At 53.0% G+C, this 24,821-nt stretch overlaps 6 protein-coding genes across 6 annotated transcripts; 4 read left to right on the plus strand and 2 right to left on the minus strand.

Annotated features, from left to right (window-relative positions):
- Positions 1 to 522: 522 nt before the first annotated feature.
- Positions 523 to 1,953, minus strand: J4E88_003912 (uncharacterized protein; the record flags this gene model as incomplete). The annotated part of the gene is made up of 3 exons (XM_049397560.1): positions 523 to 738; positions 784 to 849; positions 904 to 1,953. 3 exons carry the CDS (start codon positions 1,951 to 1,953, stop codon positions 523 to 525), a joined length of 1,332 nt encoding a protein of 443 aa, XP_049256948.1.
- A 654-nt stretch (positions 1,954 to 2,607) lies between these two features.
- On the plus strand, positions 2,608 to 4,171 carry J4E88_003913 (uncharacterized protein; the record flags this gene model as incomplete). The annotated part of the gene is made up of 3 exons (XM_049397561.1): positions 2,608 to 2,614; positions 2,651 to 3,131; positions 3,220 to 4,171. The coding sequence occupies 3 exons, from the start codon at positions 2,608 to 2,610 to the stop codon at positions 4,169 to 4,171; spliced, it is 1,440 nt and encodes a 479-aa protein (XP_049256949.1).
- A 6,183-nt stretch (positions 4,172 to 10,354) lies between these two features.
- J4E88_003914 (uncharacterized protein) lies at positions 10,355 to 11,161 on the plus strand (the record flags this gene model as incomplete). Its single annotated transcript, XM_049397562.1, has 3 exons — positions 10,355 to 10,406; positions 10,458 to 10,788; positions 10,837 to 11,161. The coding sequence occupies 3 exons, from the start codon at positions 10,355 to 10,357 to the stop codon at positions 11,159 to 11,161; spliced, it is 708 nt and encodes a 235-aa protein (XP_049256950.1).
- A 659-nt stretch (positions 11,162 to 11,820) lies between these two features.
- Positions 11,821 to 13,731, minus strand: J4E88_003915 (uncharacterized protein; the record flags this gene model as incomplete). The annotated part of the gene is made up of 5 exons (XM_049397563.1): positions 11,821 to 13,020; positions 13,068 to 13,272; positions 13,322 to 13,433; positions 13,493 to 13,615; positions 13,689 to 13,731. The coding sequence occupies 5 exons, from the start codon at positions 13,729 to 13,731 to the stop codon at positions 11,821 to 11,823; spliced, it is 1,683 nt and encodes a 560-aa protein (XP_049256951.1).
- A 6,211-nt stretch (positions 13,732 to 19,942) lies between these two features.
- On the plus strand, positions 19,943 to 22,862 carry J4E88_003916 (uncharacterized protein; the record flags this gene model as incomplete). Its single annotated transcript, XM_049397564.1, has 2 exons — positions 19,943 to 22,168; positions 22,215 to 22,862. The coding sequence occupies 2 exons, from the start codon at positions 19,943 to 19,945 to the stop codon at positions 22,860 to 22,862; spliced, it is 2,874 nt and encodes a 957-aa protein (XP_049256952.1).
- A 379-nt stretch (positions 22,863 to 23,241) lies between these two features.
- J4E88_003917 (uncharacterized protein) lies at positions 23,242 to 24,279 on the plus strand (the record flags this gene model as incomplete). The annotated part of the gene is made up of 1 exon (XM_049397565.1): positions 23,242 to 24,279. The coding sequence occupies one exon, from the start codon at positions 23,242 to 23,244 to the stop codon at positions 24,277 to 24,279; it is 1,038 nt and encodes a 345-aa protein (XP_049256953.1).
- Between the last annotated feature and the right edge of the window lie 542 nt (positions 24,280 to 24,821).

The raw sequence follows: 24,821 nt of genomic DNA on the forward strand, positions 1-24,821 counted from the left end.
CGGTGAAGTGAAGATGAAACACGTGAGCGCGTGTCGCCCACCGCTTTTCGGTCTCGCGGAGGTGGAAACGCAGTATCTCTCGTTTGTATAGCGCGGGTAGGAGTCTTCGTGGGTTGTTTGCACATAATGTGTCACAAGCAGGGTCTTCTAGGCCCCATTGGGACGACTGTTGCATCTGAAGGAAGTCGCGATGACTGCGGAGGAATATCGCACTCCTCCTCAACGATTCGATTTAAAGCAGCTGATACAAAGCGACAGGCATATACTTAGACCAAAAAGCGCGGAGTGGATAAAGTTTTCAAACGTACGTTTGAGACACTCGGTATGAGGCCGCATCACCTCACACAAGAAAAAAACTAAACAGGTCTGCAGGCTACATTAAGCCAAAATTATGCAAAGGCGGTGACCCAGCGCTAATGTAGGCTCCAGGCTGTTTAGTTTTTTCCTCGGTTTGCGTGGCATCCTAATAACCCCCTTCCAGTGTCACCAACTCGTTCAGCATCACTAAAGAAACCTCATACATTACGTTCGTGTATCTTTCGATGCAATCAAGCGGCCTCTGAAAACCGTTTGGCGAGTATGGCCGGCATCATACACCACCTCTACCACGCTCTTTCTGCAGTGCCAGCCACTGTCCATTCGGTCGAACAACACAAAGTCGGCAGGCTGACCCGGATTTAGGGCGAGAGACGTCGAATCGCAGCCAATAGCGGTCTTTGCCCGTGTAGATACGGTTTCCTGCATGGTTAGCATGAGCAAACGGGGTGTTGAACGGCTGCTTACATATAGGAGTTCAGCGTCTTTCTTTGTACCAGCTTGGTAAAGACCGACACCTAGTGATGCAATGCTCTAGTCACAGTTTCAGCGACATTTCTGTATGAGCATTAAGGCGAGATGTCTTACCAGAGGATCGCAGTTCCCGTACGGTGTGAACGCGTTGCCCACGTTATTAACGGCAATGGCAGCATTGAACCCGTACTCATTGATGAGTTCAATGACCGGCAGAGTCCCGCGCACATTCTCTGGTGTTCGCATCATAAACAGGTCGGAGGTCGGCAGGCCTACGAAAGAGATTGGCAGGTCGCCTACTTCTTGTCTCAGATGCGTCCACTCGTCGTTCCGGAATCTCGTCAGTCTGGTGCAATGTCCTAGCGTAATCTGTCTGTCTCCCGCCTTTTCGTTCCATTTGAGCTCTTTGAACATGTCCAGGGTATCCCAGACAAGTGGCTTCTTGTCTTCTTCCAGGAAGTAGTCAAGATGGAGATCTAGATGCTTCTGACATTTGAGTGCTAACTGCGTGATCCATTTCACGTTATTCTTGGACTTTTGTTCATCATCCTCGACATATGGTGTACTTCCGAGCACAGCCACCTTCTCCAACGAGGCAGCACTGGTCATCAGCTTCCTTACTTCCTCACCCCCGTCTTGACCAGAGAATAGCGGGAGCTGGGCGAACGCGCAGATTTGCACTTCACAGCGATCCTTGAACATTTCTTTCAGCTTGAGACCTGCGTCCAAACATTTCGTGTGCACCACCCCATCCACTTCTACAAACGCCCGCATAGCGGTCACACCATGTTGGATACTCTCTTCGATGAGACGCGAGCCCCTCCTCAGGAGATCATCTTCCTCAAACCTTGACTTGGCCTCACCCGTCATCGACATGGCTTCCGTGAAGTCGCCGCTCTCGATCTGTAAGTCGCTGAATGTGGGGTCTTGTAGGAGGAAGCACTTGTCAAGGTGGATGTGGGCATGACAAAGCGATGGCGCTATGAGACGATTGCCTCCATCTAGCGTGTCTTCACTGCGCCCGTCCGAGTCCTTGACATGGCTGTCCACCGAAACAATTCTCCCATCGTTGATCGTGATGTCCCAGAATGTCGACGACGGTTTATCCGGTATACGCACGTTGGTAATTCTTCTGAGAGGTTTCTTTGAAGCTTGGTCCTCCATGCTTTCCTTCTCTTCACTCACGTCAAGGACTAGAGTGCTGGGTGTCGACTGGTAATGCCTGTTAGGGGCAGATGGGAGAAAAAGAAAGGAAGAAGGAGAACAGGGGACAGCGATAATGACGCTTAGATAAACTTGGAGGATACTAGATCGCTTCACTGAACGAGCGTCAACGAGTGCCAAGACGGATGCTGAAGCAGTGAATGAGACGGGGCCCCAATAGCAGCGAGAAGCACCTCTTGAAGGCTGCTAATTTACATCACACGCGGGTCTCTGATGTCGATGAGGCTGGAAGTAGATGGAAAAGCTTGTGCAGTCGAGGGCTGGGTGGGGGTGATGCCCCGCATGGCCTATAGGGGGAGCTAGAGTATCCGTGCATGCACGTAGTCGTACCTAACCTCGACGCGTCTCGAAGAAGTTACCATCCTATCCACCTTCCATCTCCACTGACGCGCTTTCATCGCGAAATTCGCTGCCGTTCATTTTCGCACACTTTGCAACATGCAACCGAACTATCAGGCACGGGGATATAATTATCCGCAACAGCACAATGCAGCTACGCCATCCCGGCGACCAGGTAAGTACCCATTGCCAACCACAGCTTCCCCAACACGCCCCATCGCACCGACCGCCTGCGCATACCTTCCGTAAAAGACGATGATTAGTAGGAACGACCTCGCTCACTTGTTTCGCAACCCAGGCCCCATTGTCCACGCTCCGCACCCGGCTGCGCAACCGCAGTACAACAACGCCAACATGCAGGCTTCGCAGCGCGCCGAAGCTGAACGCCGCGAGAAGATGCGCCGAATCGCGAAGAACCCGACCGACAAGAACATTCCCGAGGGCGTAGAAGACGTGTGCATCGGCGACGCCGTAGCCCGCTACAAGGAATTGCGCGAGGTCGAGCGCACGCTGGATGCGACCATGATGCGCAAGAAGCTGGATGTCATGGACTCAAAACACCATTCGCGCGCATCGCGCTACGGCACCATGCGCATATGGATATCAAACACCGCCGAGAACCAGCCTTGGCAGAGCACCGGCCTCGACGCAGACGCTTTCGATTTTGACGGCGAGAACAACGCGACATACCGCGTGAAGATCCAAGGCCGCCTGCTCGACGAGGACGGCGACGAAGGTCTTGAGGAGGATGAGGACGAGGAGAAGGACGCCGATGCGATGTATGTCGACTTTTTTCTTGCGATAGCGCTAGTTCGAGCGCCTGCCGGTCGCGTTTTACCGCCTACAGCAGAACTGACTAGCATTTAGGGATGAAGACGGGGCAGAGAAGAAGCCAGCCGCGAAGCCCAAGCAGTTCTCACACTACTTTACGTCCATCAACATCGATTTCGACCGCGCCAAGAGCTTACAACCCGACAATTTTACGCAAATCGAATGGAAGCGACCCGAGAACCCCACTGCGAAGGAGGCCAACTTCAGCGAACTCGAGTTCGAGCGCAAGGGCGACGAGAACATCAACATCACGATCAACCTACAGCGGTACCAAAACCCCGAAGTCTTTCGACTGAGCAAACCTCTCGCCGAGCTGCTTGACACCGATGAGGAGGATCGCGCTGGTGTCCTCATGGGCATCTGGGAATACGCGAGGTCGCAACACCTACAACAAGAAGACGACGAGCGCAAATTTGCATGCGACGCGAGGCTGAAGGCCTTGTTCGGTGGCCAGGACCACTTCTTCTTCCCGAACCTGCCCCAACTCATCAAGCAACACCTCACGACTCTCCCACCAATCCAACTACAATACACGATCCGTGTGGACAAGGATTACATCTCGCCCGCTGTCGACTCCGGCAAGACCCCCTCCGAACCGACCGTATACGACGTCCAGGTAGCACTCGAGGACCCGATGCAGCCGCTGTTCCAAGACATCCTCCGCCGACCAGATAGCATACAGACCCTGCAAGAGATCCAGAAGATCGATGAGCAGCTTGTGCTGTTGATGGGTGCTATTGGTCAGTCGAAGGCGAAACACGCCTTCTTCACCAGCATGTCCAAGGACCCTGTGGCCTTCTTCAAGCGCTGGCTGTCCAGCCAGAAGCGCGACCTGGAAGTGCTACTCGGCGAGGCTACACGAGGTGGCGGCGAAGACGTGTCTGGCGAGGAATGGCGACGAGGAGGAGCCGATGGCGTATGGGGTAGTGAAGTCGCAAAGGAGAGCGTGGCCTTGTGGCTTGCCAGGTCCAGCATCAAGCCTCATTAGGTAGAGGCCTTGGAAACCCAGGCTTTGGAAGTTCCGCTCTTGGAAACCGAGGCCGAGAAAAACTAGGAGCCTGATGCCTTGCTGCTTTATTGGTTTTCTTGTTAGGTCGTAGGAGTTTGCGCTCGTGTTATGGAGAGCCGCGTGAAAAGACGGCGTTCATATTCGATACCCAACGATTAGTTCCTTCCTCTCAGCTTCGACCTGCAATGTGACTTCCAAGGTTGAGACAATGCGGCTTAGTTTCGACCGGAAGCAGCTAGCGGGGTTAGTCATCGATCTCCCGCCTTCCGGATGCCAGAGTGGTGTTCTGTGTATCTGGTACCTCTGCGGCACGAATCAAATCAGCGACATTTACCCGGCATCTGTTGTAGTGCCCGCCCGCTTCTTAACACAGCCGACGATGCTGTTGCCAATCCATACCTAGGTATCCTGCTGTCACCCGTTCAGTCGCGGTCTTCCGTCCTATCAACTACGAACCCAGAAGGCACGATGCATAGCAACAAAGGTTGGCCAATTTGTCGAAGCATACTAGAGGCACGCTTAGCGCTTCAAGGCCGCGTTCAGATACCACGAGGCTGAAGTATGGCGGCAATATGTGCATTGTCCAATGGCAAGCCCTGACGGAATCAGTATGCCTCCAGCTCTTCTCAGCCTTGTGCCATGCGGCATGCAGACCTTCCCAAATCGTCTCGATTATATCGCAGAACCTTCATGCAGATATTATCCTTCCCGCCATCTAATGTGGCTCTATCGATCGCCGTCACTATGCCTCCAGCGTCCGTCGTCGTTGTTATAAGTACAACACTGTGAGGACGCTTCACGGACGTACCTTGCCCGAAGATCACCCATCAACCTCTACACACCATGTCCAGTTCACCCAGGAACATCCACTCGTCTACATCATCCCAGCCACGCGACGCTACTGGGAATGGTCTCAGCGATGGCGCAATCGCGGGAATCGTGATAGGAAGCATCTTCGGTCTGCTTATCCTTCTCGTCCCCATCGTTTGGATATGTCTGCTTGGAAGCCGTATCTTCACCAGAGCAAAACATCTATCAACGTCGGTTGTAGACAAGGCTGAGAAAGGCCATGCTCGCGCAAAGGATCTTTACACGGCTGGTCGCGAACGGGGTCTCGAGGCGCCGGACTTGCAGGATGCGGCTCATTATGATGATTCGAAATCAGAGCTCCGGCATGATCCAGTAGAACATCATCCGCTAGGGTCATCATTCATGATTGCTCAACAAAATTACGAAACGTGCACACCAACAAGCCAGACATCTACCGAGGATGTGAAACCAGTCGTGGTAGATGCGAAGCGCATTCTTGGTACCGACGATGCTTCGTACTTGAACGAAATAACGTCGCATGGTCGTAAGTGCTCCAAACATCTGGCTGAGCTTAGGAAAGTGAGACTGACATAACTATAGGTAAAGCACCATGGCTGACCGCAGCTCCAGCAAGTGTAGCGTCTGGCTCTAAAACGCCATTCCTCGGAACTGGATATTCACCCGAGACTCTACAACCAACTGAATGCTCTAAAGCCTGGCTTCAGGACTTCAGGCCTGATAGATTCACCCACAATCATTGTGCGTCAGAAAGCACGTCAGCGGATTTGCACTCGCCACAATCCGATGGTGAAGATACTGTCGATTACTTGGCCTTTACCAGACCGAGGCCAAGCCGCGCGATCTTAATAAAGACTGCGGAAGGCGAAGGTACAGAACAGTCTACCTTCCGGAGGTGTGATCTTGATAACGCTGGCTGTGTCAATCCGTGGGATGTGGAGCACCAGCCCAACCCGGTTATATTCTCTCACTTGTCATCTTCAGTAAAAGTCACCCCGGCACAGAATATCGACGCGATCACAGCATGCGCTTCAAGTTCAGAGATGCTATCAACGCTTGGGGACTGTATTGGGATGAGTGCCTCACATGTGATCAGCCTCAACGATCCCCCGGCCCAATGCGCAACTCCTACAACACTCGATCCAGGCGGCACCTTATTGACACTTCATCCCAACATGACTGGATCTTCGGATGATACGATACTTTCGCTGGGCTCTAGTACATCAGAGCTCTCAGTCGAATCAATATCACCTGTCACAGCAACTTCTGGAGAATTCTCGCTGTTCAAAGGTAAAGAACGGTGCTTAGACAAGCTTGGGACGGTCGAGCTCATCAACTTCGCTGCGATTACACCGGTGAATCAGTCCTCGAAAGACTTCGATAATGACATCACAGTCACATTGTCATTTGATTCCCATGTCTGGACGGACCGCGGCGCGATGGATCTTGCTTCGCAAGCATTACCGCTTTCATTACTACCCAGCGTGTCGACGCCAGCGAAAGCTTTAGTGTCTCCCTCGATATCAACCGAGATAAGCACTGATGCAACGTTCCCATGCCCTCTATGCTACCTTAGCTTTCGAACACCAGGCTTGAGGAGGTACGTAGTCTAGATGCACAAGTAATCGTGACATCCATGCTAACAAGAGTCTTGTCAGAAACCATCGGAATCGTAAACACAACCTCCGATACCCTTGCGCAATTTGCAGCTCAAGATTCGGATTACGAGCAGACCTCCAACGGCACAAAAATAACGTCCACCGATACGATACTCACGTCATTCCCACGAAACTGTTTCGATGTCCAAACATCGACTGTACGACTCCTGGAAAGACATACACCCGGAAAGACAACTTCACACGACATGTGCAGCGTTGTGAGAGGACCATTGCTACAGCAAATCCAACGAGAATTTGAGTTTGGAAAGTTATAAGGGCGACATTTGCACCGAGAACTACGAGTCGAGTACCGAACAATACCCGCATCCGGTCTGATGAGGCACACCGAGTGTAGTTGAAGGACTCAAGTTTGAATCAATCACAGTCTCATGTTCTATCAGAGGCGTAACAGTGAACATACTCGCCCACTTTGGCGAGTGCCATTAATATGGCTATACTTAGGCATTGCGCGTCTCCGGAACTTTATCATAGGGCAACCGTTCAAAGCGGAGACGTGCATATGCCGCCTCTCACGATGTGTGCCAATAGAAGACAGGAGAGATATCATCTATCCTGACTTCATGAGGGCAATCTGCATCTGCATGATGTGCAAGATGGGGTCCTTCGAGTTGGTGCGACCTGCACCTGTGATTGGCTCGAACTCAGCAGTATGCGTATGCCTCACTCAGCCTCATGGTCTATCCACATACTTTATAATTACGACATGGTCTGTCTCTGGCCGCCCCGAAATGTATGTTTCATTGTTGAGTATCCTTACACAGACGACATGGCCCCCATCGCCTTCGCTGTCCGCTCCGCAATTCTGCATGATGCGCCTTCTCGGAGCAAAAGAGCCTTACCTGCGGCCAACGCCCCTTCAATCGTAATCGGCGTCACTGTCTTGGTCACTTGCTTTGCCGTCGCTATTGGAGCAACATGCTGGCTATTCTGGTGGAGGAGAATAAGGGGGAGGAGGACGAAGCCAAGCTTGCCCGAGCTTGAATCAACAACTGTTCGACACGAACTCAAATGTAACTCAATCGTGTCTGAACCCACATCTGAGCACACACCCGAGTTTGAGCCCGACGTACACGAGCTACCTGCAGCCCCAAGATTAGTAGACACTAAGGCTGCCCTACCACCTGACTACTCGGAATCACTACGGTGCCAACACCCAGCCCTATATAATGCTTCGGCGTCTCATCCGACGCTTTCAACGACACTTGACTCTTCAAGGTCTGAAAAGCGTAGTGCCATCGAGCGGATACTTGGTATCAATACAAGGGTTGCCTTGGAACGATTATCAATTTACGGAGGTAAGTGTGGCCCTAGCTACTCTACTGCATCCGCTGATAAGATACATGCAGCCCGACCAAGCCTATACATTGCTCCTGCAAGTATTTGGAATAGCGACAGATCGGGTATACCGCAGAATCAAAAGCCTGAACAAGCTTATGTTGATCCATATGAAGTCGAGTTTGGTCCAAACCCCGTGATTTTTCCAACACCACCTCCAGGTCCATCGAACAAACCAGACGCGGCTTTACTCACCGAGGCGACTCCATTTATCGAGGCGCTTTCTCCGAACGCTGAGTTGCAAACGCTCGGCGATCACGTCACGTTTGATTTTGATCTGCCGCTACCAGAGACTGAAATGGCTGATCCCAATGAGCTCAATATGCGCCACCCAACGCCTGATGGTAGCAAGACGTTCATCAACGCCATACAAGGAGATGTCACGTCGCCGCTGAGTCTTGGTCTCGCACAAGCTCATCCAGACGATGAGATGGAAATGCAAATTGACAGTGCAAGGAGTCCCAGTATCCATCGGGAACCGGTATTTGACGTAGTCTCCAGCTATAGTCTCAACCCACAAGCAGAAGACCCTGTTCCAGCATTTGTTCTAGCATCCACCCCCAATCTGGCACCACGCAAGAGAGAAGCAGGCCGCGAACTAAGCCGGTTAGAGATCAACAGCGCAAAGACCGAGCCATTCGACAACCACGACCGCACGAATACCGATCGTTCAAGACAAAGACGGCGTCACCATCAACGCGCGTTGATGCCCAAAACGTCGTCACCACGGACCGCGAATGTCACAGCAAGTCCGCAGTCCAGCAAGTCAACGCCTGATTCTGCAATGACATACTTGAGTTTCGCGTCCACAGCCACACAGGTCCCCTCACCAGGTTCAACAGCTATCACAACACCGTCTATAGGAGCCGACTCCCCCGCGACGCCATTCACCCCGTCAGACAACAAACCCATCTGCCGAGACTGTGGGCAGGTGTTCAACACCCCAGGCCAGCAAAAGTATGTACTCTCCCTGCCTGCTCCACCTCAAAAATATCTTCAATGATTAACCAAACCCATACTAATTCTATCCCTGCAGAAAACACTACAATCGCCAACACAATCTCCGCTTCGTCTGCGACATCTGCTTGCGTCCTTTCGGAGTGCGAGCCGATCTCGAACGCCATGAACATACAGTACATGAGGATTTATTCCGGTCCAACAAGCGATTCTGGTGTACTGTACCTGGCTGTAAGACGCCGAATCTGGAGTGGACACGCAAGGACAACTTTATGAGACATGTAAGGAGCTGTGAGGCGAGAGCGGCGAAAGTGGCGGCAGTTCATGGGGAAAGTGAGAAAGGGAAGGAACGAGCTTTGGGTATGGAATGAATTCCTGTAGCTATGTTCGGCATGTGTATGGATCGAGATTAATATGGCGAGGCTGAAGCCACCTGCAGTCATGATTGGGTCGCCTGGCCACCCGTGCCAAGCGATATCAGTATGCCGCCGATTGTGTGCACTGCCTTGCACTAGAAGTCCCAGTTCCCTCGCCGCAGAGTATTACTTCAAGTTCGATTGCTCTACCACAATAATCAGAAGTACTTCCGATTTCGAAGCAAGCGATCATGATTCGACACCCTAACCTCGTGGCTCTTCTAATAGTCATCTTCATCTCGTTCGTAAGCGTCGTACTGGTTGTGTCCAGCATATCTGAGTTCTCAAAGAATTCGTCCAAACGGGTAGCATCTCCTTTCTATGTTGTTTTCATTGTCGCATTTCTATTCGTGGTAGTAACTTCTTTTGGCGCGTGTTTTGGTCTTCACCGATGGGAAGCTTATCAAAGACGACGAGCCGAGTCCCGCGATGCATCTCTAGAATCTGAACGAGCTCTCGATGTGCCACGCACACAGCCCAGAAAAAGAATCACATTGAGTCCAAAGCAAATTTTGGGACTAGACGACGTTTCATATCTAAGCGGATTACCAGACCATGAACGTAAGTCTTACAGTGCACGAATTCCACTCTAGCAGTATTGACAGCAACATTCCCAGTGCACAATAACGCATCACACGTCACGGTTTTCCCTGCCAATGGGTCCGCTCGATTTGATGGCAAGATATTAGACCTTCACAAAGAGCATGGGGTCAATCCCTGGGACGTCGAGTACCGACCCAATCCCGTGATCTTCTCGCACCTAAAGTCATCCTCTGAATCACTGCGGCCTCTGCTATCGGAACACGCAGAATCAAGCCCTGAGAGGTCATCAAGCGATAGCGAAACCACCCGCACTCCGTCGCTCGCAGAATCTTCTTCGTCGTCGAGTAACAACACCATCAACCTAAGCATTCTTTCAGACTCCGGATCGAGCCGAACATCTCACGATGGTCGATCTATCGATTTCAGGCCAAATAAGCCAGACAGTGCTTCCTGCAAGTAGGTCAATTTCCTGAACTCGTTGCGCATAAGCTAAAGCAAGCAGGCAAGCGCCGCACAGCCTTTTGTGGAAGGGCGACGATGGCCCCAGGGCACTAAGTCCAGATCACACACTATACGGAAACCAAGACGATTTCCTCCAGGTCCTTACTGTCTCAAGCCCTGCGATGTCTTTGTCATACGTACATAGCGACCGTGCGAATCTTGATGAGATCTCGTCGTATTCGGTGAACAGCAAGTCAACTACGACTGCACCTCTACTTGTACCTGTTGCCTCGTCAACCGCCTCCGCATCAACACCAAGCACCATCGAAGATGAGACAAGGCTACTATACGCATGTCCAGACTGCCCCAAGATCCTCCGTACACCGGGTCTACTGAGGTACACCTACTCTCCCACCCTTCAACACATCCCCTAACTTCCCCTCAGAAACCACTACAACCGTACACACAACCTCCGCTACACATGCAACCTATGCAACGGCATCTCCTTCGGTCTAGCAGCAGACCTAAAGCGTCATAAGAAACATGTGCATCAGCAAGGCATCGACGGTGACGAGATATACCGATGTACTATCCCAGGCTGCTCCACGCCTACCAAGATCTTCAGACGGAAAGACAACTTCAACAGACACATCAAGCGGTGTCGTAAACGGATTGGAAAGGGAAAAGGCAAAGAGCGTGCAGAACCCGAAGTCAAGGAAGAACAAGGTCCGTGGGAAGCGCATGTGAAGAGTAGGAATATGGGTATTTAACGTTTCGCGCACAATTATCGAATACAACATCCATCCCCAGCATAACCTCCACTCATAAGATCTCATAGCGGCGACAGCAGGCGCAGCACATAGCGTTGCCCATAGCCCATGCATTCGGCGTCCCGACATCCCTATGCCCACACATTCAAATGTACAACAGCGCGACTTTCCTCTTCAGAGGAAGTAGAAAAGCCAACGCCTCATCTGCCCCTTCTCTTCTCTTGCCTTCCTCAATCTATACCCTAATCTCGTTCTTCGTTCGTTGTGCTTACGGGGCAACAGCTGCCCCATGTGTCCCCGCGGTCTCTTTGATGGAAAAAAACAAATGCCTACAACGCCCGTTTCGCGCACACCTCTTTTTTCTCAGGGTGGTGGAACTATGCAACTTCGATGCGGTCGGATAAGGAGAGGAAGCGACAACCATGATGTGCGAAGCGTCGTCGCTGAAGATGTAGGAGGGACTGGCATGTATGAAGTCCAAGACAACACGCCAGAAAACGCCAGGCAGGAGAGAAGAAATCGGCCTCGGAAAAGAAAGTCTCCTGGGAAGACATCATCTACGGCAAGGGAACTCGTTGGAAGAAAGGGCGTTTTGTGTGGGCGTGACGTGAAAGAAGGCGGGGCAGGCGGAAAAAGGTGAGGAAAAAAGAGCAGGCATCTCAAGTATTGCTGATGATGACTCTGGCGCCTTCTTTACCCAGAACACCCCTCTCTTTCGCCTTGGGACTCCTGTCCCGGCCCTTTTTGCGACTGAGGAAGCCGAGCATTCCGGAGGGTTTCTCAGCTTGGGCATCTTTCTGTACGAGGGCGGAACTTTGGTTAGCCATCTCAGTCCAAGAACCGGTCTCGTTGAGAACTACCTGTACGCCTCCGCTGGTGCTGATGCTGCGTTGCGAGCCTCGCTGGCGGTTGTTCATCGGGCGGGAGAAGGAGGGTGTGGGGACTTCGGAACCGTCGTTGGGGAAGTAGTCGACGTGCTCGCCGCGTTGCGAGGTGGGTGAGCCGGTGTTGGCGGTCTGGTTCAGTATGTTGGTGGCAAGAGGAGGGCTGCCGTTGGGAGATTGCGTCGATCGGCCAGTAGCGGCGGAGCGTGTGGGATGGAGTTCTGCGTCTTGGGGATTGTTCGCAACTGGGCGACCCCAGGGATCTACTGACGGTGTGGGAGGTTGATCCGGTGCGCTTTGGTTGCTCGTCCTTGAGCCGCCGACGGAATCTTGGGGATCTACGACTGCGACGGCGGCAGGCGTTCGTTGGTCACCAGCAGTGGTGTAATTGAAGGGCTCGAAAAGGGTCTCAATCATCCTGTGCAGCTCTTCAGCCCTGATCTCCTGCTCAGTGGCATCGTCCTTGAGCGCCTCTCTGGGCTTCTGTCTCCGCGCTCTTGCCTCAAGCGGTGCTTCTTCCAACAACAGCTCCTCCAGATCGTAGGTGGCATCGAAGTTGGTCTTGTCGCTCGACGGGATAAAGACGGGCGGGATCTCTTTGCGCTCTAACGCGATGAAATCGATGGGACGGAAGAAGGGGTTGTCTGTGAAGGACTCGAATCCGATGGCGCCTATGCGCTTTGACCGGTTCTTCTCCAAGAGCGAGCTGATGGCATGTAGACAGGGCATGGATACGGGCGGACTGGTAACCGGGTATGTGGGCTCTCCCTTGGAGATCTTGGCGGCGAGAGAGTCGTGGCTGCTAGCCTCGAAGGGACGCTTGTTGTAGATGCACTCGTAGAAGAGCACGCCCAGTGACCACCAGTCGACTTCGCATGAGTATCCTTTGCCTTCGTAGACCTCGGGCGCGAGATAGGCCAGCGTGCCGGACTTGCTCGTCAGCGGCTTGGTGGGGACAAAGTCGGAAGCGACGTTCTGGGGATGTTAGTGATGGCCGGAGACATGATGAGGACCGAGCTTACGAAATCTGCCAGATGGACATGACCTTCGGAATCCAACAGCACGTTGTCTGGCTTGATATCCCTGTGTACGATGCCCTGCTGGTGGATGTAGCGCACAGCGCAGCCTAGCTGGGCTATCCAGAAGCGCACAGCCTCCTCTGTAAATGTCTTTCGCGAGATGTGGAAGCGCAGGTCACCGCCATTCATTAGATCGACCACAATATATCTGCCCTTGTCAGCCGCGTGCTAACTCATCGCTGGGAGGTATGACGTACAGGTATTCGATGTCCTGGAAGCTGTAGCGCAAGTTGCAGAGGAAGGGATGGTTCAGGTGTTCGAGCATGCGCCGCTCGCGAATGATGTTGCGGACGCTCTCCGAGCGTACGACTGTGACACGACGTCAGCTCGAGTAGGGCTGGGATGATGCACAGGGCATGGAGACGAACCTTCATCTTTGCGTATGTACTTGAGCGCAAAGGTGAGACCCGTATCTTTGCGCTCGACAATGCGCACCTTGCCGAATGCGCCCTTGCCGACGACTCGCAGCAGCCGGAAGTGGTTGAGGTTTACTGATGGTGTTAGTCTTGGTGGTCCATGGATGCTCTTCGACGCCCTTCTCTTAAGCCAGACGATGGCACGCACCTTGGTCGGTAAAGACGACGGGCTTGCCGTTGCTCTGACCCATTGGATGCTTCTATGGCAGACTGCCTGGAGAGTGGGAATGCGTGTCTAGTAATGCATCAGGCGACTGGGAAAGCTGGCCGGGGGGATCGGGTGGGGACGGGGCCGTGGTTGCGGGCGGTGGGCAGGATGGCAGGCTTGGGCGGGCGGGTAGTCGGGGATTATTAAGGCAGAAGCAACAGGTGTCGGACTCGTGATGGCAGTGAGCAGCACGTCGAAAGGAGGGCCCGACAGGATTGAAGAGGCACGTTTCGCAGGCGTGGCCCTTAGCGTCGGCAGGAACTAGCATGGGTAACACGTTTGAGTCGCATCCTTGCTTTCACACGAGTGGCTATCAAAGGCGACCGAACCCCCCCAGAGCTAAGCGTCGACGCTCCCTAGAGTCATGGCGTGCCAGCCACACCACAACGCCTGGCCGCACGATAATCGAGCGCCATGGCATGTCTAGATTTAGGGTTGGCCTTATTGGGGTACAGCTGCAGCACGCAACAGTCCCCCCGTCTGCCATGTGCAGTCCACCGGTCTCCCACGCGGAGCTGTCACGGGACGGGCACTCTATCTGAGCCCAAGGTTTCCGGGGTGGAGCGAGACGGACGTCGTCGTCTTGCTCTGCTCCCGTCTGATCTGCACTACCTAGCTAAGCTCGGACATGTGCTGAAACACATCTTCAACCACAAGGACGCTGCGCAGTCATAGCACGCGATGCATTTGTCCGGCGTTCGTGACAATTTCCTTCTGCAACCATCACGTCGATGCTGGCAGCAAACGGCCCTCTCGCCGATGTTAGCCTGTCTACAGCCTTCATCGTCGTTGACAGACCCCAGAGAGCCCTCGCGGAGCCGGCGCCGATTGGCGTCTCCTAGTTTCTTCTTTCTAGACCCGCTTTCTTCTACTAGGTAACAACGTAGAACCGTGCCACGGGCGACCACCTCTGCCTCCAGCCAGCTGCGGGTACTCAAGCCGCCGAGTCCACTCCACGTCAAACGGAATTGCTTTGGCATCCTTCGCGCAGCCTCGACGAAAAGTCCAAGAGAACAAACAGTCGCCAAGATGATCAGATACGTGCACCCTAGCAATGCAGGCGGGGAGAGTAGGAGCCAGTGCTCACATGCAGACCTCGACGAAGAGCGGCGGCGCATTGTATAAACTTTCAAATCTCTCCTCTATGGCCTAGGCGTAATAGTCTTGGCAGCCCCTCGCGCCTTCTCCGGGACTAACTCTCACTTCTCACTCCTCGCGACGAACACCACGGCCTCATTGTCATAGCATTCTTGTTCTCGGGACCTTCTGAGTCGACATGCATAAATCCCTGTCCACCACCGCTCCGGCCCGAACAGTTCCTCCCACTGACATAATGTTGCACGACACCTCATCAACCGTGGGCACAGACAACAGACCCTTTCGCGGATGCACTCCGCTGCAGTTGCACGTGTCTGTTCGCGTGCGCGTAGGGACAAAGTTTCGGCTGACTACACCCACACCAGGCTAAAGAGGTCGCGTTCTAGAAGACTTCCGCTTCCTCCGAACGTGCAGCAATGTGGACACAACCACGCGGCTACTGCGTGCTTCATGCAGCCAGGTGGGTTTCTTCAGCCTCGTCAGTACCTATTGCTGCAGTGCGCCCACCCTAGTGCTGTCTCCAAATCACCTTTGGATCCGGCTACAGTTGTGGCTCATTTCCCTAGACGCATACACCTCGTGTCGGTACCTTGATGCCAGGGCAACCCTTCGAACGCCCATCCTGCTTGCATGCGGCACAGCAAACTCCTGACGCAGCCCCCTATGCGTTGGCAGCCAATCTTCGAGCAACGGTATTCTACCCACAGCTTCCCCGTTCCCAAGGCCTTGTTGCTGGTTTCGCACCCGCGAAGCAGTCCAATGTCTGTCCAGTCAGTGGTGTTACGGCTATCGATCGCTGCTATCCAGTGTCTTGGGATCCAGCCTTACAGAAATGCGCTCGAGCGGCACAACCAACTCGAATACCACGAACATCAGGATCACGATGAGCTACCTCCTCTGCGACTCTCGCTTAATACAAGGATCCATTAATCTGCAACAGGCGGGCGTCAAGAGCCCCTTGGTGGTCCTCGGTTGCCTTCATTGGCTGGACCTACATCCCGCAATGCTGACTACCGAATGCATCACATCCGGAAACTCCAGTCTCGTACTAGCGCTATTATGCATCTGAGGACCACCCACAGGATGTGAAGCACTTATCTTCGACATTCCAGCTGAGCTCGCCCTGCGAGCAGTGCTTTTGCCTATTCTTAGCGCCATCGGAACCAGAGCCTGTTTGCACGGACTACATATAAGAGTGTGTGGCGTTTGAATAACGTCCCGCGCAGAGTGGTCCTGCAATGCCTGGACTCATGCTGCGGAGAAGATGCTGGAAGCCTTCCGCAGAACCAAGTTGGGGGAGTCGATTATGTCGCCATTAACGTGGCTGGAAAGCCTGACGAAAACTGTCTTTACATCCCTACATCGCTTAGATGCAATACCTCCACTTCATGCACGTCAGCTATGGATATCCCAGCACGCACGAGTTTAGGGTGTGCAAATGATTTCTTGTACCACGATAGTATGCGTGGTCCCGGACGGGAAAACTCGTGCTGATCGCTGTATTGACGGGCAAAAGAATCGATGATTGTGGCTTGCATGTACCCCGGAAAACTGCCAGAAAAGAGTCGAGGCCGGTATTGATGAGATGATCGCCCATACCCTGTCGATATTCTCATAAGTGGAGCACACCGCCAACGCGATCACGAGTACACCATACAAGGAAAAGATTGGACAGATCTCTGCAGCTTGCACCGGGATGGAGCATGTAGATCAAGGAATTAACGTAGGCTTCTACAGTCTATCATACCAGATGATTAGTCTTCCCCTTGAATAGGGAGTGATCTAGTCTCGACCTGACTCCGATCAGCCAGCATACGGCATCGCATTTTGAGCAATACATCGAGGTCAAAAGGGTCTTCAACAACTTGCTGTAAACAACTATGGGCAACCACTTTGATAGCCTTGTAACAGTCACCCAACATCTAGAACACGCTCGCACTCCAATGATAGGTGGCAAAATCAGGACGACGTACTCTTAGGGGCCGATCGTTTCCCAGACAATAGCACGAACACAGATGGTTGGTCCATCAGGAACTCCAGGCAATCTCCTTCATTAAGCCTATCTGTACCGATGAGAAAGCAGGATAAACGAATCATCATCGACGAAGACTTAAGCAAGAAAAGATTAGTTGATAAACAACAAACCCCCACCTTTCCTGACCCATAGTCGATGAGTAAAAGGTCAAGAACCAACAACACGCAGCTTTACCTCATAGTCCACGACTCAAGGGTTCCTGTGTCACAACAAGTAGTCTACAAGTGATTTCTACCCCCTAGAACTCATGTCGTAGAGTAAGTGTGGGACTGACGTTACCTACATGTCACATCGATGGTATTCAGCGGAAAAGTATCGGCCTGCAGAAATACCCAACGAATACAAAGAAGGAAATAACAGCAACGAGGAAGAGCAAACCAGCGATGGTTTCAAGGATAGCGTTTGATGCATCGAGGGCAGGAGTGGCGTCTCGGTTCTGCGCAGGCATTGTCGTCTTGCAGCCGAGAAGCAGTGGTGTAGGCAGAGGAAGACGGAACAAGTGATGCGATGTGAACGAGGGCCCAGACCCAGACTCAGGCAGCAACCACCATGATCAACTTATCAGCCCACCAATGTACACACCCAAAGTCCCTCGCGAAAAGACTTCAAGTTCGAGCGCGAAGCCCACAAGACTCAGGCAGCAGGCGATATGGTTGTTTTGTGTGCCCACAAACAGGCTAACGGTGCCGTTGGTTGTTCTACGGCATATGTGTGCAGAAGATGAGGGAAGGAATACATAATGTTCTTATTCACATCCCAGGGCTCTCTTGCTACTGAGCCAGTCACTTGACTGGCTTCTGGTCTCGAACACTCTCCATGCGAGAACGGACGCAATGTAGACTTGGGAGAGTGGTGTGCAGCGAGCGCCGTCGGATCTGCATGGACCCGCGTAGCCCCAGATATCACCAGCATCTCCGCTGCGAAGAGCGTGAGCCTATGAGGGGCGAATGAGGGTGGCGACTCACCGTGTTTTGGACGGAGTGTGAAGGCATAGTGCCAGATCTATTGGCTTGCTTGTATACGGGGTTTATGTCCACCACAACACGGCTTTCGCTGATCTCATGGAAGCTATCTTGATGTAGCTTCTACCGAACAGAATGCAGCCTCACTCATGCACGTCACAAAAAGAGAAGTATGTTCCATGCAGGTGTCTACATCCTCCAGTCGAGGCATCATCGACATCTAGTCCCACTAGATCTCACTCGTTCTGGCGATCGAACAGGAAGGAGGTAGAATGAGGGCGAAGAAGAAAGACACATAACCACAACCACAACCACCCGGGTTATCATCAGGTAAACCCCCAACACTCCACATACTCTCAGCCCTAGCTAGCCCAAGATCAGCCAACTATGCGGCACGTGCCGACCATGGCGATCTGCCGATTCCCAAACATGGAACTATTGGACGGAAGAATACTTCCTCGAGCGGCCCAGTGGCGATTCTAGAAGAAGCTGAAGGTGTCGTGCATGAAGGATATCGTAGATCGGGTGCTGATCGACGGGCACCCATGGAGGTTGCCTTTGCTTTTTTAAGGCAGCATACTATGAGTTTGGTATAGCTTCGCAAAAGCATGTCTTTCACTTGACCCTGGGGATAAGAGTTTTGGTGTCGTTGATGTCTAGTGTAGCGTTGTAGTACGGGCTGCTGTGCGAGATGCCATGTGGTGTGTCAGTAACATGGATGAACCTGTGGATAGCTACAGAAGTCTGCTTACGATAAGCTACACATGCTGACCCTTGCCATATCATATCCACTGTGAGTTTAGGCGTACCAAACTTGATGCTGTATGTAGCTTTCCGTGCTTGTGAGGAATACGAGGTTCGGGTAGTACGGCGCATGCGGACATGGATTCGGCTGTATGCGCAGTCAATAGAAGCTGGAAAGAAGTTGAGTCGATCAGATAGCGCACTTCGCGGCGTTGAAAACGCATAGAGTGTAGCCAAACTATACCATCTTTCTTTTATATTGATGTGCAGTGCGGTGATACACTAAGATCTGGTTGCGGTCGAGTCGAGCATGCAGATGGCGTAAGCAGGCATATATGTTGCACGACGTACAGTCGAGGTCTGCGGAAGAAAGTCTGTCTAAGATGGTCTGGATGCAGGCCTTGACGAGATCTTCGTATACCGAAACATCTCCGGATTGTCAAAGAACCCTTCCAACGTATCTGGGAGGGAGGGATGTGACGGGGTCGGCCGGAACGGCGCGAGGCGTAATCCGGCTGTTTGCATCAGACGTTCTTGTCTGGTTTCTTTGAAGTCAGTCTTGCAAGAAATCCTTGAGGCCGGCAACGAGCAATGTGGTAGACTCGTCGATTGGAACAATTCACTCCTCATCCGGCTATAAGCATTAGGTTTATTCGCCCTCTTATTTCTCTTCTTAGTCAACACGATGGGAGCACCAAGAAGACCTTCGTCACTGCCTCCAGGGTCGGTTTCCCTCTGTTGTCTTGACTACAACTAACGCGGTGATCATGCTCACGTCGCTCCAGTCGACAAGTAGAATTGTAAACGAGGATATGATAGCACTGAAGATGGATGGACCCTTTTCTGAATGTCGAGGTCGCGTTGCTTCCATATTTGATGCAGGTTTCTGTCAAAGGTGTCATAGATACGAAGACAAGCTCTGAACGTTCGCTTCCACCAACACCCGATGAGTACCTGTGAGTTACCATCGCTACCAATTGCCATGTGAACTGCGAGACCAGTGAGTCTTCTTGTCCTGGCGGTGACCTGGCTCGCTGTCATTGGTATCGACCTTCACAGGCCAGGCAGGCGAAAACATCTGGCCCAAGGCAATCAGGCCGCCTAGGTGGAGTATTAGATCATAGACCTCCATTGAAGGTGTGGCGCATTGTTCCTATAGACTTTAATCCAGAACGAAATCGTTGGAAGTACTTTCACCTAGATGGGCTGTTGAGGGTACGAGGTTGGTGGTGGCCGGGGTCTGCTTAGTGTTGGTGCTTCCCGATCCTCGGTTCGACCCGAACACGTCGCGACTGCCCAGCACCACGAGGAGCAATACACGATGCCCTCAACCAGCAACTCCAGCCCCTCACGCCATGAACGGGGCAGAAACACGGATATACGGTGAATTGCATACGACGGGCCAGCTCCCCACGCCTTCCTCGACGCCCGAACCGGATGATGTGGCACCTCCGAGTGGCCGCCGCGCCCATGAAGCCAAAAGCGAGGAACCGCTGCAGAACATGACGAATGGCGCCAAAGCCGAGCCAAACAGCGCAATCAGCTCCAGTGCGCCGAGCAGGAGGCCCAGCGTGCACGAAGAGGCCATTCTCTCCGACACCAGCGAGAAGATACGGCCTATCAAGCGACCGGGAGATGGGCGGCGGAGGAGCAGCGTGTCGGAGCACGAGAAGATTCTCAAGCTCAGTCCCCGCCAGATTCAGGAACTCACGAGTGAACCTGCGAGCATTCCCATCCGAGCAGCTACGCCGATTCTCGAAGACGAGCTGGAAGACGCCACACCGCTGGAAGATGGCGATGGCCAGGGCAGCAACAAGCTCTTGGGCGTCGTGCTGGAGCGGCCGGTGGAGCTGAATGGCGAGGGGAGGGGAGGAAAGGGCTCAAGAGGGCGGGAAGGGCCGCGCGAGAAGGAAGTCGTCCTGATCAAGACACCGGCAACCGAGTTGCGCAACGGCCGCCCGGTGCTTTCTTCACGATCTGTTACCACGCCCTCGCTCCCACGGAGGACCACGTCAAGGTCGCGCTCCCGAACACATAATCAGACACAAGAGACAGAAGATCGGAGGCATAGCAGGCATGTTCCTCCGCCATTGAGTCTGGACCACAGAGATGGCACGTCCAAGGGCTACGACCGACACAAGGAGGCGCGCGAGATACGTGAGCAGGTCTCTCCGACACCAATTGCCCTCCCGCTGCCACCAATGTCGATGCCTACCTTTCTTTCCCTAGAACTCTCCGCGAGCCGTCCCTCCCCGTTGTACATATACCGCCCAGCGACGACAGACTTTCCATATGAAACATCCGAGATTAAGTACGAGCGCTTGCTCAACTTCCTGCGAATACCGTTGAAGATCGAGGGCATACTTGGATTTGGAGCGCTAGCTTGTCTAGATGCATGGATGCACGTCTTGACGATTCTGCCCCTCCGCTTTCTGCTCGCTATTGCCATCTTGGTCAAATGGTGGGGCTCGGTCATTGTGAAAGAGTTTCGCGATCTCTGGGCTTTTGTCTACGACGGTCTTCCTCGCCTTTGGCAACGCAGAAAGCAGATCGATGGCCCTACACCACTCCCAACTCCCGCCGAGGAGGTGCCTCCATCCATGTCGCGGAAGCCATCTTCCTCAACTGTTCCCTCAGCCAACACCACAGCTAGGCAGAACCCTCAGATGTCTACGACATTCAAGTTCCCAGACATGAACGAGCTCAGAGCGCGCCGGCCTCGAAACTCCCGATTCCGTCACCGCCGTACCAAGTCCACGCCTTCTACGTTACAACCAAGCCACAAAGCAGACATACTGAAGGGTCTACTGGTCATTGCCAGCTGCTTCGTTCTGATGCGTTTCGATGCCAGTCGCATGTACCATGGCATTCGCGGACAGTCAGCTATCAAGCTCTATGTCATCTACAACGTCCTCGAGGTCTGTGATCGCCTGCTCTCAGCCGTCGGTCAGGATGTGCTGGAATGCCTTTTTTCTCGCGAGACGCTGGACCGTAATCCCGACGGCAGAAGTAAGGTCCTCCGTCCATTTGGAATGTTTGCACTTGCACTGGTATACACCGTCGCCCACGCTACAGCGCTGTTCTACCAAGTGATAACGCTCAACGTGGCCGTCAACTCTTATTCCAACGCACTACTGACGCTCTTGATGTCCAACCAATTCGTCGAAATCAAGGGCACGGTGTTCAAGAAGTTTGAAAAGGAGAACCTTTTCCAGATTACCTGCGCAGATATCGTAGAGCGCTTCCAGCTCTGGCTCATGCTTCTCATCATTGCAATGCGCAACGTTGTTGAAGTTGGTGGCTTGAGTATCCAAAGCAGTGACACTTCTTGGACGGCCATGTTCACTGGATCTGCCAATGCGTCTTCTGCGACCGCGTTCAAGGCTACGAGTATCATACCAATGAGCTTTACTATCTTTCCAAAGTACATTGCACAGGTACTCAATCCGTTCCTGCTGGTGTTGGGTAGCGAGATGTTTGTCGATTGGCTGAAGCATGCGTACATTACCAAGTTCAATCAGTACAAGCCAGAGGTGTATAGCAAGTTCTTCGACGTTCTGGCAAAGGACTACTATTCTAACGTAAGCCGTCTCAATCTCTGGCAGTGTGCTTACTAACACCTCACAGGCCTTTGCTGATGCAGACTTGACACGACGTCTTGGTTTGCCAGTCATACCACTGTCCTGTCTTTTCATACGTGCCGCCATCCAGACCTATCACATGTTCATCGCCATGCACATGCCGCCACCTCTCCACACCACATCAACATCCCTCTCTTCCGACCCGACCTCCTCCCCCACAACGACCGCAGCACTAGCACATATCGACCACGTCTTCCGCCGAGCCCTAGGCCGCTCCTCCTTCGGCGCTGGCATCCCCTCGCAAGCCTGGTATAATCCACTCTCCTACACCCTCGACGATCTCATCGCCGGCTCAACAATGCTCATCGTCTTCCTCGTCGGCTACCTCATCTTCCTCGCTTTCAAACTCATCCTCGGCATGCTCCTCCTATCCGTCAGCCGCAAACGGTACCACGGTATGCAGGAACGAGAGAAGATGAATGTGGAGACTGGGGGTAAGAGAATCGGGGGGTGGGGCGTTGTGGATGTAGACGAGGAGAAGAGGAAGGTGATTTACGACGATGATCCTGAGACGCTGAAGAGATTGAGGGAGAGAGATGAGAAGGGTAGGAAGAAGGAGGCAGAGGAGAGGGAGAGAGGGACAAGCTTTGGGCATGTCAGTCGGTATGCGATGGTTGCTAAGAGGATTTGGTGATGTAGGGTAATTGTATGTTGTATATTATCAACTGATCAAACTATTGCTCAAGACCTCCTCCATACATACCCCAAGTTACTGCTGCTGGAGAGCACTTCGCAACGATACCTTGATCGAGGTGAGGGGCTGCTTACCAGCGGGAAGTCCTGCCGAGGTTAGATGATTGGTGCAGCACGCTAGCGGCACGACTTCCATCCGTAACGGCCGCAACGGCCGCAACATCCCCAATAACATATATACATTGATCACAAGCTTTGTCATTAGAGATTTGCCATCTTAAAATCAACGCACCAGATCAGCGTTGCCTGCTAACACTTCAAACACCAACCTGACACTTTCGCCACACCCAACACACGTCAAACCTCTCCATCCAACCAAGATGACCAACCAACCCAATCCCCCACAAAAGCCCTTCATGGAGCAACTAGCCCTACGCCAAACCGGCGAAAACGAATTCGAAATGATCAACTTCCCTCAGAAAATGGGCAATCCACTGGACATTGCCTACGGCGGCTACACCATCGCCGTAGCCTGCAAAGCAGCCTGTCTCACCGTACCAGACGGCTACAACCTCTACTCTCTCCAAGGAAACTACCTAGGCCCAGCTTATACCGACCGACCCCTCCGAGCCAGCGTACGAGTAGTACGCCAAACCCGCACATTTGCAACGCGCCAAGTCGAAGTAAGCCAAACGACCACTCCCAAAGACGGCCAGAAAGAAGAAAGCAGAATATGCCTCCTCGCAACCGCCGATTTCATCATCAGTTCGCCCACGTCCCTCCTATCCTACTCCCAATCCCACACCCACCCCAACTGGCGCGACTGTCCTACACCGGAGGCGGCCTTCACCGCGCTAGTGGAGAAAGGCACCGTCCCCAAAAAGTTAAAAGAAGCCCACGAAAAGAGCTTCAATCTCATCTCCCACTTCTATGACCAACGCCTCGTCCCCGACAGCGTCTTCACCCAGAACCTCTACGGCATCGCCGCCTCAGCACCGCACACCCAAGACACCCTCGCGCCCTCGGAGCGCAGCACCGCGGACTGGATCCGCAGCCGAGAACAGCTTCCCACCACTACCGATAACATGACATCCCTGACCTTTCTCATGGATCTGGGCATCGCGTTCTTACCCCTGTCGTTCAATCATATGTGGTTTGGAGATGCGAGTGCGGTGTCTAGTTTGGATTTCTCCTTGAGGCTGTTTGTGGATACGGAGGAGTTGAAATTGGATGAGGGGTGGTTGCTGAGGGAGTTGAGGTGTAAGGTTGCGGGTGAGGGCAGGAGTTTTGGCGAGGGTTGGGTGTGGGATGAGGGGGGGAGGTGTGTGGCTAGTATGACGCAGCAGTGTATTTTGAGGCCGTTGGCGAAGAAGAAGGGGGAGGGGATGGAGAAGGGGAAGGAGAAGGGGAAGTTGTGAGATGGGAAATGGGTTGGGGAGATTGCATGTGAGTTGAAATTTCTTAGATCTATGGATGGATATACTGTGTACGTTCACGGCATGTGTTTTACACTCAATTTCATTCAAGTCATCATGAGACAATGAATCTTGGAAAGAATGACATGGCCATTGCTCAGACGTGCCGTCGGTTGTCTCGATAAGCTCATCAGCACTACCCCAGGCCGTCCCGCAACGTTAGAGATATATCTGGGTGCACAATCGGACCGACGGATCTGTGCGGAGGGAAGACGCAATAGTAAGCCGGACCCCTTCATGTCCCCGACTTTGAATGCTACGACATATATAGGTTCTCACGTCTCCGTCGTCTTGGATAAATCCAGCGGGTCGATCCTGCATTCGTGAGACATCGCCATGTCGTTTCTTCGGTAGAAGTCTAACGGGCTGCACAGCATACGACCGGTGGGAATTGACGAACGTCTGAGTAAGGATGCTACCGTGATATAGGCTCCAGTGTCGCACTCTTGGCCATCTTGTTGTATTCGCGATAATTTGGGCAACGG

This window comes from Alternaria novae-zelandiae, assembly GCF_023758075.1.
Source record: "Alternaria novae-zelandiae strain BMP 2774 chromosome Unknown scaffold_6, whole genome shotgun sequence".
In the NCBI taxonomy this organism is placed as follows: Eukaryota; Fungi; Ascomycota; class Dothideomycetes; order Pleosporales; family Pleosporaceae; genus Alternaria; species Alternaria novae-zelandiae.